This window comes from Paramisgurnus dabryanus, chromosome 20 (genome assembly GCF_030506205.2).
Source record: "Paramisgurnus dabryanus chromosome 20, PD_genome_1.1, whole genome shotgun sequence".
NCBI lineage: Eukaryota > Metazoa > Chordata > Actinopteri > Cypriniformes > Cobitidae > Paramisgurnus > Paramisgurnus dabryanus.
The window spans coordinates 31,554,492-31,570,412 of NC_133356.1; the positions used below are offsets into that span (position 1 = coordinate 31,554,492).

A 15,921-nucleotide genomic window follows, 5' to 3' on the forward strand; every position below is an offset into this window, starting at 1 on the left:
TGAATCACAAAAAGACAAGTCCCAAGAAATGAAATAAATAAATGTGTGGAAAAATCTAAATGACGACCATTAAGATATTTGACATGGTGATGTTATTTTTGTGAAAGGATTGTTTAAAATGAAAATTCTGTATGAGTTTCTTTGTTTTGTTGAATACAAAAAGATATTTTGATAGATGTTGATAATAACCACACAGTTGACTTCCATACTATTTGTCCTACTATGAAAGTCTGTGGATGCCAACAATTGTGTGGTTACTATTTTATCAAAATATCTTCCAACAGAAGTAAGAAACTACAGGTTTAAAACAACACAAGATTAATGATGACAGAATTTTTATTGTTGGGTGAACTATTTCTTTAACTCATTCCCCGCCAGACATTTTTAGTGATTTTTACAAAAGTTTCACAAAATGCATTCCATGTAAATTTTCTTCTAAAAATATAAAAACATACAAATATATCAAATGAAAAACAGACCCCCTGCTTTCAAACAAACAACAAACAAACAATATTGGGAAAAAATTATTCCTATAAAAATATTTATTCCTATCTTTATTTTTTTGCTTATAAACTCTTAAATAGGCTATGGGTATTTTTCTTTAAAAATAAATTTTTTGGCAAAAAGCTGAAATAATTGCATTTTTCTGAAGGAATTTTTTTTAGAGATTCAGAACGATTATCAAAAAATACACAGAGTTTAAAATTAATAAATAATGTTTTGGCTTCAGTTTTTTTCATAAATTGGGTAAGTGGTATTGCAGATTAACATAAATTCAGGAACACATTTTTATGCAAATGTTCTCTCTTAATTGACGAGATAACTCGTCAATGGCGGGGAAAGAGTTAAGCACAAGGAATTTGCATATATACGTTATACATTTAATATTGTACTTGTGTGTTCCACATTATAATGATTATCTTTATATCTAATGAGAATTAAGGAAGGAGGTGTTTTACTGTTTTAAAAATAATATAAAAAGAGAGTCTATACATTTGTCAATCTTTTTTTATATGAACACTAATATATATTTTTTTCTTTTTAAACATCCCAGCCCTTCCAATCTTTATAACGGATGAATATAGGGTCCAGCTCCTTCAAATCCAAAGAATGTGGATCCATCATTCACAAAAGTAATGGCTCCAGTGGGATAAATAAAGGCCTTTTGATATCGATGTGATGTTGTAAGATAAATATTCATATTTAAAACAAACGAAAATAACCACCTTCCGGTAATTTTAGACTCCTCTGCATTCAGGACAAAGTATCAGCGTAGTGTTTGCACTTTTCGTATTGATGGTTTAAAGGGGAGTAATCATGGGGGTCATTTAAATGTTTGGCCAAACTATCGCTTTTATGGTCCTTAAATACAGACTTAATTTTCTTTATGCAACATCAAATGTAAAATTCTTGATTTATGACAGCTTCAGGTTCTTTACAGATTCATATACGAGATTCATTGTTTAATATCAATATGAGAGTCACGACCACACCAGAAATGTATGGAAACTACAGAACTTAGGAACTGTCTACCCAGCAGATAAACTGTAGATCTGCTAGACCAAAAATACTCGAATGATGTTTGCCAATGCAATTTGCGTGGTCAGTATGCGTCACATTTTAATGTTTTGCATACAAAGGACTTTTACTTCCTTTAAAGTGTTTTTGGGACTGCGCAAGATATTTAACCTTTAAAGCTCTGTTTTCTTGGTGAAACATAAAGTCTTTGAAGGCCCAAGCCTTTTATTATCAGACAATGAAAGTAGATGGTGATTTAGAGTTCCAAAATAATCAACTTCATAAAAGTAGTACATATGCAATTTATGTATTTCTACTTTGTATTCCAAGTCTTCTAAAGCTATATTTTTTAAGAAACTGAATGATTTTTAACTAAAAATATTACCTTTCAGAGTAAAAATCCAATCCTGAACTGTGTTTCTCTGTGATATATCCTTTTTGTTTCTTTTATGAAACAGCATAAATATTTAAAATGACATAAGACTCAATAATGGCAGGAGAATAGGTTTGAATTTACAGTTTGTAGTCAAGAAAAACTTCCATTACCTGGTTCGGGCATTTTCCAATCCTCACATCTGAATTGAGCACTAGGGTTAGAGGGCTCACCCAGGCCGATGAAATTGGCTGCATAAACCCTAAACTGATAAACTGACCCAGCCGTAAGACCTCCGACCTTCAGAAGGAACATCAATTAATCTTAGTAATTACGATATGGTAAATGATTCATTCACGTTATTATACTGTACATGATATCAATCCCACATACGGAATGATGCAATGGAACGATACCTTGTGCAATCTTTCCTTTAGAGGAGGAACGTTGACCTCCCTCCACGTATTCTTGGCTACGTTGTATTTGTCAATGTAATAATCTCTGACCTCTGCTCCCCCCGAATGAATGGGCTGCTTCCAAGAGATCACCATGGATTCCCCATCACAATACAGAAGAGAGACGCCATAAGGAGCAGAGGGCAACTCTGGAGAGAAGACGGATTACTTTGGCCAGCCGTTCCCATTACTCAATGTCTCAAACAGAACAGAACATGCGCTGGAGTGCGGCCCATATCTCTGGCTTGTAATATGCACATTTCGGAGGGCAGTGGGGGTGTAATATACAGTAGGAGTGCAATGCATCTTAATTATGTGCTGTACATATTACCAGACCTTAGCCTGAAATCGTGCCAATGTTTGTCAAGCAAATGTCCCAAATGCATTTCTTGCAAACAGGACAAATCTGCTTACTGGCAAGCCGTACTAACCAACATCTGAGAAATGGATCATACTTTGTTGTGTCATTGTGGCAACTCTTGAAGTGTAAACAGAACTCATTCTGCTTCTTCCTCATTCCTTTAAAACCTTTTTCATCACATTGTGAAGTTATTAAAAGGAAGTCTGGTGCATGGGTTGTACTTTGTTTTTTTTCTGCCTTTGCTTTCCATGCTCCACTAAAAAAACTCATCTCATACTAGTACATTGCTTTTGAGAGTGCTTGGCAAAAGGAAAATGCTCAAAATAAACCATAGCTGGTTTCTTGATGGAATATCAAAGGACCTCAGGTTGTAAGTGCAACGGACATGCATACTTACTGAGAGCGGCTCTCACGGTCAGAGGGGCAGATTCCTGGGATTCATCACTTAGGCCCAGCTCATTGATGGCTTGCACGCGAAACACATATGTCTCACCGGTGGTCAGGCCGTGAACAACAAACCTGTGGAAACAAAGGGACTTGATTCAGGGAGGTAGTGAAAGAGGAAGTTTCTATTTTGTTATTTTGTTCGAAGAAGCTTACATTCATAAAAACAAGAGAAAACAGGAAAAAGCAGAGGACAACAAAAGTACAGCGGCTGAAATTAAACCGTACTAGTGAGTAATAAGAAGGCAGTTCTAAGTTAAAGAGCACCTATGGTCCGAGTTACGATTTTACATCTCCTTTGGTGTGTTAGTGTGTATTAGCAGGGGCATCAGACACCAATTTTTTAGGGGGCACAGTGTGCACAACTCACAGAAATGTGTGCATACACAGACATCAAACTAATTATATTATAGAGCTTTCAGTCTTTTTCATGGCACTTACATTTCAATCAATCTGAGCACCCCTGCTTCCATGCAAAAACCCCAAAAATAAAAGTGTTGACTAACTTTCATTTCAAATACTATTCAATCGGATTAATGACATATTGGCATCATATTTACATCTGAAACGGCATGTTTTATTAATTTAAGTTTTAATAAATGACTTAATTGTGTCATTAATGCATTTTGCACAACAACTGCATTATCCTATAAAGTTTATGTAATTTTAAATCCATAAAGTATATAAACAACAAAAATGACATAAGCTATAGCCACGTGATTGATTTTAATGTTCAATAATGATTTAAAAATGTTGTAGATAAAATTATTAGAGGAACGCATTATTGCATCAAATTTTACCTTATATGTGAACATGTTTGATTCCGGTCCCCTGTGAACTCTGGCGAACTTTGGCGTTGTGCCAAGAAGATGAATCTAGAAATCTCTGCTAATATAACGTTGAGACGGTCACATTTTAAACCATACAGAGAAGGTTAACTGCACATTACCGTACTGGAGTTTGGAAATGTTGTGAGCGTTTCTTACATGTTTAAATTACTCAGATAGCAAAATGCAGCAGCAACAGGAAAGAGCCCGTGAGCGCGCTCAGACGCTCTACAGTGCCTGCCGCCAAATAAAGTAATGCAAACACGATCAAAAAGTGACAAGAATGCAGCACAGAATTGATAATATTGTGCGTATTAAACAGATTAAAAGACAAATAACAGATTAATGGACGCTTCTTTGATTTTGAGGTTGCATGCAAAATCCATTTGACTCAAAAAAACCAAGGGGGCATGTGCCCCTCAGTTTGAATGGGCATGACGCCTCTGTGTATTAGTACATGTTGACGATATGCAAAAGGTACAAACCCCAAAGTAAACGATGACGCGAGTTATCAAATCTTTTAAACATGGTAAGGAGCATCACATTTCCAGCTGACGTCAGAGGTATTCAGACCAATCATAACGTACAGATTAGCTGACCAATCAGGGGCAAAGAGCTTTTGAAATCAATGAGTTTTGTATAAAATCAGTGTGTTTCAGGAAGGCAGGATAACTGGAGCTACAAAAATGTATGGTATGTGGAAAATAATGCGTTTTTAACCATAAACCATATATACAGTATATATGAAGAGTTTCGTTGCAAAACTTTTTTTTTCAAAAATCTAAATTTTTTAATGTGCATTCCAATTAATATCAATTCAATTGCAGTTGGTTTGTTTTGATTTAAACCTTCATAACTTAAAAAATACAGCTAAGTAGCACCGTAAAACAAAATAATAACATGATAACATAATAATAAACATGTTTTGACAAAAATGTTTAAAACGGAGTTATCTCGTTTTGCAACGAAACTCTTCATATATATATATATATATATATATATATATATATATATATATATATATATATATATATATATATATATATATATATATATATATATATATATATATATATATATATATATGCTATAAACATCAGGTTCATACTATATATAAATATAAATACTCCTGTAGAGCATTGCATTTACAACGCAAAAAGTTATGGGTTTAAACCCAGGGAATACACATTGAAAAAAAGTATTCCTTGTAGGCACTCAATCTTAAAAACACATCTTGTGTCTAGTTAAGGAAAACACATCTAATGTTTCACTGATCATTTGAACATTTGTATTTTTTCTTTCAGTTACTTTGTACGTTATTTGTGTAAAGTATGTCGATCAGTGGCGGCCAGTGATTTCTCTTTTGAGGGGCGCAAATTCAAAATATGTGTTCGGTGCATCATGTGAACCTATGTGCATCATGCGTCATGTCAAATTACATTCCTGCTGCACATGCATCGAGGCTTTATGATTAAAGAGACGCTCACGTTCACAAAATACTCGCAAAACACTCACTTAACACTAAACTCTGATTATGCATGAGATTAAGTGAGTATCTGGCAAACGTGGGGTCTCTTTTAACCCTTTAAAAGCATTTGCAACAGGCATGTATTTTGACATGACTCATGATGCATCGAACAAATGGGGGCCAAATACATGTTGTGACGAGCTTCCCATCATGCTCCCTCGAAAAAGTAGTCAACATCCGCCACTGATCTCAATCGTCATGTCTAGACTGAACACATACTTGGTCTTTTTATGAGGTTTGTGATTGGCTGAGGTCCAGTTCTTAGAGCCTTTTACACAAGAATCAATGTAATATCCAATCAAGTTATTGGGATTTTTAGGAGGGGCCCACTGGATCAGAACAGAGGTGTCGGTTTCCCTTGTCGCAACGACTTGTCCGGGAGCTGAGGGCACACCTGTTAAAGAAACAAAACTTGATGAGCTATCTTGCATGAATTTGTTCCACTGCTGAAAGCAGATCAAAATTCATTATTGGCCTAATAACAACATCAAAGTCACAGCTTGACCAGACTTCAAAGATCTATATCCCATTTCATATGCAACAGTTCATTTATACATCAGAGACATGGTGGCATTTGTGATATCAGGGCATTTACCCTTCAGTTCCAGGGTCTTCACACGTTTGCTGGGCTCGGATGGATCGCTGGTGCCATACATGTTAGCTGAAAGAATGCGGAACTGATAGTCCTTTCCTTCGGACAGATCGAAGACGGCATAACGAGGAGATCTGATGGGCACTTTAGTGTTCACTCTCTGCCATGATCCACTTCCAACCTGAAGCTGTATTGGATCAAAGCCATTCAAAATGATATTTAAACACAGACTCGTCCTGTGAGAAATGACTGCTGTAACTTCCCAATGGAAGGAAAATTTAATGAATGAGATTTAAAGGGATAGTTCACCTTGTCAAAATGAAAGATTTTATATTTTTAGGAGACCTATTCCTTTAATTTTAAGTGTTTCTCAAAGACAAACTGGCTAGTTTTTCTGGTAATCTCACATGTGCTGCTTCTACAGATCTTAAAGGAATATTTCACATTCATAAAATTTACTCAAACCCATGTCCCAAGATGTTTCTGTCTTTCTCTAATCGAAAAGAAATTATCTTTTTTTGAGGAAAACATTCCTGAATTTCTCCATATAGTGGACCTCAACAGTTATCTTACCTACCGAAATAAAAAATATGTACTTTTAAACCACAACTTCTCATCTTGCACTAGCTGTGTGACAGCGTCTGAACGATCCTCTTTGTTCACACAGGTAAACACTGGAGCGATAGTTTCGCATAAGTCAATCGTGACCTTTCAAAATGATTGCGTAATACGTAAAGTCTCGCTGGCGCATAACACGAGTAGTGCAAGTACTTTTTTTATATTAAAATTGCATTAAAACTGTAAACCACTGAGCTCATTGTAAGTCCACTATATGGAGAAAAATCCTGGAATGTTTTCCTTAAAAAACTGAATTTCTTCTTGACTGAAGAAAGAAAGACATAAACATCTTGGATGGGGGTGAGTAAATTATCAGAATTTTTGTTATGAAAGTGGAGTAATCCTTTAACAATATCATATATTGCTTTGTTACCCAAGTCTGCAATCAAAAACAAGATAAGAATTTAGACATTAAAGGAACAGTATGTAGGATTGTGGCCAAAACTGGTATTGCAATCACAAAACTTGTGGCTAAAACTGGTACTGCAATCACAGAACTGGTGGCTTATACACAAAATGACAACATAAACATCAGTTGAGGGCTGCAACTCCACTTTTTAAATGACAATATCCTGGCCAGACCACTGTTGTCAGTGATATAAGTATTTGAAATGAAAATAATTTCTTAATGTCTAGTGACATATCAGGGCCATTTTATGATTCATTGATATACATTTCTTACATACTGTTCCTTTAAAATTCAACCAATACCAAATAATTTGAGCCATACAGTTGAAGTAAATTTTAAAACATTTGTAGTAGTATTTCTGCATGTAGAAATGTTTATGTTTAGATTTCTACTAAGGAATTTGCAAGAGAAACATCTTTGATAAAGTTAATACATAAACTGAAACATAACTGAAAATTAACACCAATAACACTGTCTGTGTGGCTGTGCTATACATAAACTCATTCAAAGCAACAGATGAAACACTTCAAAAAACAGTGAATGTTTTTGATCAAATGCTTCTTAATGGATTCGTACAATGCCTTAAGGACAAAACTAAACTGCCCGAAATAAAGTCTGCGGCTGTTCGGCTGGGCTGAAACTAACCTTCTCAATGTAGTACCACATGGGAGCTTTTCCATGGTAGACTGGAGCCACCCATGTCAGCACAACATATGTTCGATCCGTCTCTATGACGCAGACGTTTGAGGCAGGTCCTGGAGCTTTTCCCTCGGCTGCAGGCAAAGCACATTAAACTGAATTACTGTTCTTTCCTCAACGTATAACCACACATCAATAAACACATATTTTAACAATTTAATAGATTGATATGTGATCTGCTTTCCTGTTTGTACAGTAGTTATGTATCAACACACACACACTGATGACATTGCATGGGTTGATGTGTTCATCTCGCCACAGATGTTTGTACGTTTCCCTCCTGATGGAATTCTCATCAAAAACTAATCAGTAGCTCTCAGAAGAGAACCAATTATGGCCTTGATGATTATTGCTAATTTCAAAAGCCAAAACCATGACAAGAATACGAAAAACGAAAAAGTGACAGCTACTGTCAGATAATACAGATTAAAAGTATAAAGACACACAATTTGATTGAATGGCAATAGGGACAATATGTGATAGACAGTTCATAATAGCAAAGATATGGATATAACAAGATTGGGCATGCTATTACTAAAATGGTGGGAAAGTCTCGCTTAACAGTTAAAAGAACAATCAATTAGGGCTGCAACAACTAATCGATAAAATCGATAATGACATTTGTTGTCAACTAATTTCATTATCGATTAGATGGTCTGTGACGTCATTATGCTCTCGCACCAACATTGGACAGAGCAGACAAGCGTCCGTTCATACAGCACACGTTTTCTTGATAGAATACGAGCTAAACGTTTATCAGGCGCATCTTCTCACCGCGCGACCAGCTTGGTTAAAGGAATAGTCTACCCTTTTGCCATATTAAACTATGTTATTACCTCAACCTAGATGAATTAATACATACCTATCTTTTTTCAATGCGTGCACTGTACAGCGCGTTGTGAATGTGTTAGCATTTAGCCTAGCCCCATTCAATCCTATGGTACCAAAAAAATACTTACTGGTATAACTCCTCATGTAACAGTCTTTAAATAGGGAAAACACGGAAGTGTTTGGTGGCTTCCCTGTTTGGTACCATAGGAATGAATGGGGCTAGGCTAAATGCTAACACATTCACAACACGCTGTACAGTGCACACATTGAAAAAAGATAGATATGTATTAATTTGTCTAAGTTGAGGTAATAACATAGTTTAATATGGCAAAAGGGTAGACTATTCCTTTAAAAGCAAGTCACTGTTGCCAGGTCCTCTGCCTTTTGGCAGAGTTCTGAATTGGGCTTCTTTTAAACTCTTTCTTGATGTTTTTCTGTTGGTTGGAGAGGGAAGGATTTGGTTCATTAGTTGTTGGTATTTAGAATGTGAATAGTCATTGGGATGTTTTTGACTAGTTTTAAATAGCCATCTGGCAACCATGACAGGACAATGGCGGAAACAAAAGCGCAAACGAATGCTGGTTAATAAAAGTTTTATTTCTTTAACAAAAGTGAGTTTGGATTTGTTTAATTGTTGTTGGGTTTTATAAAAAATAGTATTAAACCACAAACTAATCATCTGTTGTAAAATAATAAGGGGGAAATCCAGGTTTTTATTACTGTAACAATGCATGTATATCACTTTTATCATCATTATGGTTTATTTCTTTTGTTAATGGTGTTAATTTTCATCAAGGTCTGAAGTTGAAAATTAAAATAAGTTTAATAATCTGTTTTTTGTAATTTGTTTATTTGTAAAAGTCATTTCAATTTAATATTACTTATCATGACAAGAGATGAGTTGCTTATAAAATGAAGTTGACTATTTTAACTATATTTTATAAGTTACAATAACTCATCTCTAATCACGATTAATAATAGTAAGTTAAAATGACTTGTAAATCTGAGTTGATTAAACAAAAAAATTATTTCTTTAACATAAGTGAGTTTGGATTTGTTTAATTGTTGTTGGGTTTTATAAAAAATAGTATTAAACCACAAACTAATCATCTGTTGTAAAATAATAAGGGGGAAATCCAGGTTTTTATTACTGTAACAATGCATGTATATCACTTTTATCATCATTATGGTTTATTTCTTTTGTTAATGGTGTTAATTTTCATCAAGGTCTGAAGTTGAAAATTAAAATAAGTTTAATAATCTGTTTTTTGTAATTTGTTTAATGTAAAAGTCATTTCAATTTAATATTACTTATTATGACAAGAGATGAGTTGCTTATAAAATGAAGTTGACTATTTTAACTATATTTTATAAGTTACAATAACTCATCTCTAATCACGATTAATAATAGTAAATTAAAATGACTTGTAAATCTGAGTTGATTAAACAAAAAAATTTAAGACAGCAAAGATTTTTTTAGATTTACTAGTAGTGTGTGGATTTAGTATAAGTGTGTGGCTTTTGCACTTTCAAAAGTACTTCTACACGCGAATACCCTAATGTAGTCCCTTAGTTAGCTAAAATAAGTGAAAAAATTTTATTGAGTAAATATTTATTAGTCGATTAATTGAAAAAATTATCGGCGATTAATCGATTATGAAAATAATCGTTAGTTTCAGCCCTACAATCAATAGGGCTGAATTGATTGTACATTATCTGGGGGGATGCTCTTTACAGGGTCACATGAGCCGCTTGTTGGTCAGAAAGATGTGGTCAGAAATAAAGGGACAGTCGTAACCTAATGGTTAGAGAGTTGTAACCCGAGAGTTACAGGTTTAAGTCTCATGGCTGCAGGTTGCGACCCCAATTGTCCCCCTAGGTGCTGTAGTTACCCATTGCTTCGGGTGTGTGGTCATTACTCACTGGATGGGTTAAATGCAGAGGTATGGATTACCATACCTGACAGACATGTCATTTTCATATGTTGTTTAATTGTGATTTTAGCACATGAATTGAAATATCTGTCTACTCCCATTCAAAAAGATAAGACAAGTCTTGCATGACTGAAATAACTGCTTGAAGGCATTGCAAAAATGGCCACCATGGGTAATGTCACATTGAGTTTTCCTTCAAGACATGCAAAGAAAATAAATCTGTAAATATTTATCAGTTTTATTTTTAAACAGAGAAAGTGCGATAGAGGGAAAAGCTACTAATGTCAGTTTAACGTCATTTTTGGTATCATCATTCTTGTGGTACTCACAAGTGTACTTTGAGTGTTGGGGAAAGTTACTTTTAAAAGTAATGCATTACAACAGGGCTAGTCAACTGGCGGCCCGTGGGCCAAGTGCGGCCCGCCAATCATCTTTATCCGGCCCGCCGGTCACCTTTGGCAGTTTCTCAATCGGAAGGCTGCAGCCTCCGGAGGTCGCATATGCAAACTGCATACGTCATCAAGTTTAAGTTAACTGAGCATTGCATTCACAAATCATAAGCATATTACAACAATTTACGATTAACTAAGAATAATAGTCAACTTTATAATTGTTAAAATTCTGAAATAAGACTTAATGACGTATGCAGCCTGGAAATGCGACCTCCGGAGGCTGCAGCCTTATTGAGAAACGACTATAGTCTGATTTAAATTCAGCGTGATTACTTTTACCTTTCCACTGTACAAGACAACACAGAAAGGGGCTGTGTGGGGTGCCAATCATCTGCGGGTGCGGAATTATCTGATCCAATTCGAGCATGGCCGTAGCTACCATTGAGGACACCGAGGTCATGTCCTCGGTAGTTTTTTCTTGAAGTTTCGTTTCATTTTAATGTGAAAATAGCCGACGAGACAATCCATGCATCTACGGACCATCACGTGCAGTGATGGAAATAACGGCGTTATATATAAACGTCGTTTCCTTACTGCGTTACTGACATTAAAATGCTGCGCATTAGTATAATTAATCTCACTGAAGCGAGTAAACTCTCATCAGACAGGCAATGTTTTTGTGTGTTGAGGAGTGGGAAACACATAACTTATGATGATTGGCCTGTTTATGTTAGAGGGGGTGGGACAACCACATAATCAATGATGATTGGCTGAATTTCCATCGTTAGCCAACCAGAAGCAGGAATAGCTCATACACTATGTACATACATGCACAGTCCGAGCAGTGCCGTGTTGCCAACTTGTTGATGACTTTGTCGCTACATTTAGCAACTTAAAAAAAGCGAAAAAGGACAAATCTAGCGATCTTTTCTGTCGTGGTTGGAGACTGACACGAGAGTATCATTCTCTACACTCAACGAGCAGTGGGTTCTGCTGCTGCTAGACAATAACAGACATCCCGGTCCTCACGTGCAGTCCCCCCGAGTCCCTCACACCCGCAACGACAGAGCGATGGCAAGTACAACAAGCTCAAAGGTAGCGGTCGCAAACACAAAGTATAATAAGCACTGCTTCTATACAAGAATAGTATGCAAGAAAGGCAAGAATGTTTATGTAACATGCAACGTAAGAAAGAGTCTCTCCACGTCTGTAATTCTAATCTAATAAAGCAAATAAAAATGAAAAGGCTGTAACAAACTTAACTATCATTTGGAAAGCCAGCAAAAGATGAGCAGAGAAGAAGGGAAGATGAGAAAGTTAAAGGTTATGCAGCAAATAGCCTACAATATGGGATGCAATACGGCTACCAATGAGATTAAAACCTACACTACTGCTCAAAAGTTTAAGGTCACTTAACTAAAATGTTAACTATTCTCTTAAAAATCATTAAATCTGAAGGCTTATGGTTAAATGCTTGAAATTACTTTTGTAGACAAAATATAGCTGTGCCAAACAGATTAATTTTTGTTATTAGAAACCAAAAAATATATTTTTTGAAATAGATGACTTACACTGAATATTAAAGAAATAGCAGCCACTAAGAGCCCTTTTATATATAAACTCCTTCTATACTCTTAAAAATTCATCCTAAATTGAAAATTTAAGAAGCTTCTTGAAAAAATGACACAGTTTTGCAGTTTCTAGGCAAAGGGTGACTTGCACTTCAGATGATGAAATGTAACGATTGATTTATTTTGGATGCTTTAAGTCACCAACAAAATTCTCACAGACACAGTTACATTTGTGCTATGTCGTAGTTTGGACATGTTTATTATTATTATGTAATATGGAAAAAATTTAAATAATAAAAAAATGTCCTCGGTATTTGAAAAATCCTGGCTACGGCCTTGAATTCGAGCTTTGGATGCATTCAAGAAAATAAACTTATGCGACTACACCGCATGTGACGCGGCGACTGGAAGTGATGTATTTCAGTGTGTTCCAATCAAAACTGTGCAAAGTTAAAATTATTAATTATTTTTTGTTTTACTTTATCAGTAACACTTGAATACTTTAATTGCTGGTAAGTAAATTATTAACTATACTCGTAGATCTCCCATGACAGATTTACGATTAAACTACATTAAATTTTCATTTCGACTGCCACTAGGGGGTGAACTCCCGACAGTTATATCTGTATGTAATGTACAATGGAAAGGCTGTTTAGCCTATATATCTATAAAATATTAAAAAAGAAAACATGTAGTGCAATTTTAGTCATTAGGAGAAGACTACATGTTGTGAGTAGTTGACATGTAACAAATAATGAAAGTTAAACAGTTATAAACAAAATATGTTTAGGAGTGTTGATCTTTTACACTTTTACTATTAACATTTGGCTCTTACATGTTAAACTGCAATTGTTTTAAATGTTAATAAAGAAAATATGAGTTTTCAGTAATTCAAAGGCTTTTAAAATTCAATTTTTTTGAAAATGCATGTTTTCAATATGTTTTTTTTTTTCAAATATACTACAACAAAAGTAACAAAAACGACAACAACACACACATATATATGGTAAAAGTAAAAAATATATCAAAAGTAAAAATAGGGGTAAAAGTTTGGCCCGTGTCATATTTACAATTTTAAAATCTGGCCCCCGAAGAAAAGTAGTTGAAGACCCCTGCATTACAATATTAAGTTACTTCCCATTACTTTTAAGTTACTTTTAAGTTACTTTTTCTTAACTTGCTGGTGTTTTCTATGATCACAAAAATGTCCAGCTCTGGCCTGCCATCTCCGTTTCTGACTCAAAAACTGTTCCCGCTCAGGCACACAGAATGTGCGTGATTCTGCATTAATATGTTCAGTTCAATTCAGTACATTATTTTATTTTTAAATTGATGTAATTAAACTGAAAAGTAACTTGCATTACTTTTTTTAAAAAAGTAACTCAAATATTAATGTGTACAATTATAAAGTAATGTGATACGTTACTCGTTACTTCAGAAAAGTAATATTATTACGTAATGCACGTTACTTGTAATGCGTTACCCCCAACACTGTGTACTTTATACCATGATTAAATTATTCAATTGCTGTTTAACAAAAAGGGGTTACCTACTGGGTCAGTATTCAGATAGTATTCTAATACCGAGATAGTATTTGGCTAATCATATGATATCAAAATGGCGACCACCATGTTACACCATAGCAATCGATCGTGATTTCAACATCTGTCAAAATTATTATGAATTTAGCTATGATTATTTCTTTATCACTTTCTTTCTCACTAACTGCATCAAATAACTACCTTCAAGATCATCGTAGTAAGTCACAATGTCGAGTCTCCCACCAAGTTGTAAGGCTGTCAAAGTAAATAATAGAAGAAGGATTAATAATCGCACACCAATCACAGACCGCTATATCAATCTTTATAAGGTCTCACCATGAAGTCTCTCCAACTCTGTTGGGTCCAGAGCAGCTATTGGCTCAGACACCCTGGAAGGTTTTCCGATGCCATGAGAGTTGATGGCACGCACGCGGAAGTAATAAGAGTGTCCTTCAAACAGGCCCTGCACAGGATATTTGCAGATCTTCACGGGAGAGTCATTACACTGCACCCAGTTCTCTGTTCCGACTTCACATCTGCCCAAGATGAATAAAAGAAAGCAAACAACATTATCCTATCATTACCGCTGTGCTGAAAGGGTGAAAATTGCAACCCACATTTATGTTATGAGGAGATGATATGAGCTAAGGAGCATTTATGCATAATTGCAGATGCATGCATCACTTAACAGCCTGATTACCGTCCGATGAGAGCACATTTCAGCTAGATAGTACTGCGGCTCAAATTGACAGAGAACAAACTAATCATCGTCTAAATTAACATATGCAAAAAAAAACTACATTGTGTGTTGGTAAGCAACTTTTCAAGTTGTCTCAAAGGGAAAGGAGACAACAAACCTTAACATCACAGATAAATGAAGAGCTCAGATGCAAAACCCATCTCTTAACTCCGACTCCCACTAGATGGATTCCCACATCTATTTCTACCTAATTTAATTGATCATCTATAATAAAATTTTAAGTTTTGACTTTTTTGGGCCACCGTATCAAGAAAACATAAGACTTCTATACATCTATATATAACACATACTGGAAAGACACCTTAGTCAGCGCAGTCACCTGTCAACAAAGTATCCAATGATTGGACCTTCAGTGGTTGTGTTAGGAGGTTTCCAGGACACAATGACATAATCTCTATTAGCATCATGAATCTTGATGTCCATTGGAGCTCCTGGAGCCTGAGGAACTGGAGGTGGACCATCTGCCAAGACCACAAATGATGACTCCAACAAATAATCAATGTACATATTTGCCTTAGATGTATTATGCTAATCTAGGCCTTTGAAGGTCAAAAAATGGGATAATTGAAAAAGGAATTTTAAAGTTTACAGCTCTGTACCATCGACAAAGACATAAGCCCTGTGGACCGCATCTCCTCCCTTGGTCACCATACGAAGGGTGTAAAGACCCTCATCATCCTTAGCGAGGTGAGTCAGTGTGAGCTGAGAAACACCGCCACCCGACTCCATTTTCACCCACTTCGATTCTTTCAGAAGATGCTCTAGAGGGACCAAAAAATAATAATAAAAAACAAGCTCTCACGGGAGGGGAAAGGAAAATATTACTTCTGTAGAATACATTGCAGATCCGGAGTGGGGGTGTAATCTCTTCATGAAGAAATAAGATTAGAGTGAAAAAAATGAGTCATAAAAGACAATTTACTCCGGTGAGCAGGAGGTGATTTCTTTAAAAAAGAAAATAAGTGCTGTGTTATGCCCAGTACGTGACTTAATAGCAAAAAACTACATATCATTTCATGAATTTGAACATGTAACAGTCATATTGTACAAGAAAATATGTGCTGTATG

General features: G+C 35.4%; 1 protein-coding gene across 2 annotated transcripts in view; it reads right to left on the reverse strand.

The window, feature by feature from the left end:
* The window catches only part of myom2b (myomesin 2b), a 62,104-nt gene that overhangs the window by 36,006 nt on the left and 10,177 nt on the right, over window positions 1-15,921 (reverse strand). For both annotated transcript variants that reach the window (XM_065250446.2, XM_073812892.1), the window contains exons 9-18: window positions 15,453-15,614; window positions 15,173-15,314; window positions 14,430-14,629; window positions 14,295-14,348; window positions 7,771-7,898; window positions 6,102-6,285; window positions 5,726-5,900; window positions 3,105-3,226; window positions 2,308-2,495; window positions 2,065-2,191 (exon numbers count right to left, since the gene is read on the reverse strand). In XM_065250446.2, coding sequence (XP_065106518.1) covers window positions 2,065-2,191; window positions 2,308-2,495; window positions 3,105-3,226; window positions 5,726-5,900; window positions 6,102-6,285; window positions 7,771-7,898; window positions 14,295-14,348; window positions 14,430-14,629; window positions 15,173-15,314; window positions 15,453-15,614 — 1,482 coding nt within the window. The remainder of the gene's footprint in view (window positions 1-2,064; window positions 2,192-2,307; window positions 2,496-3,104; window positions 3,227-5,725; window positions 5,901-6,101; window positions 6,286-7,770; window positions 7,899-14,294; window positions 14,349-14,429; window positions 14,630-15,172; window positions 15,315-15,452; window positions 15,615-15,921) is intronic.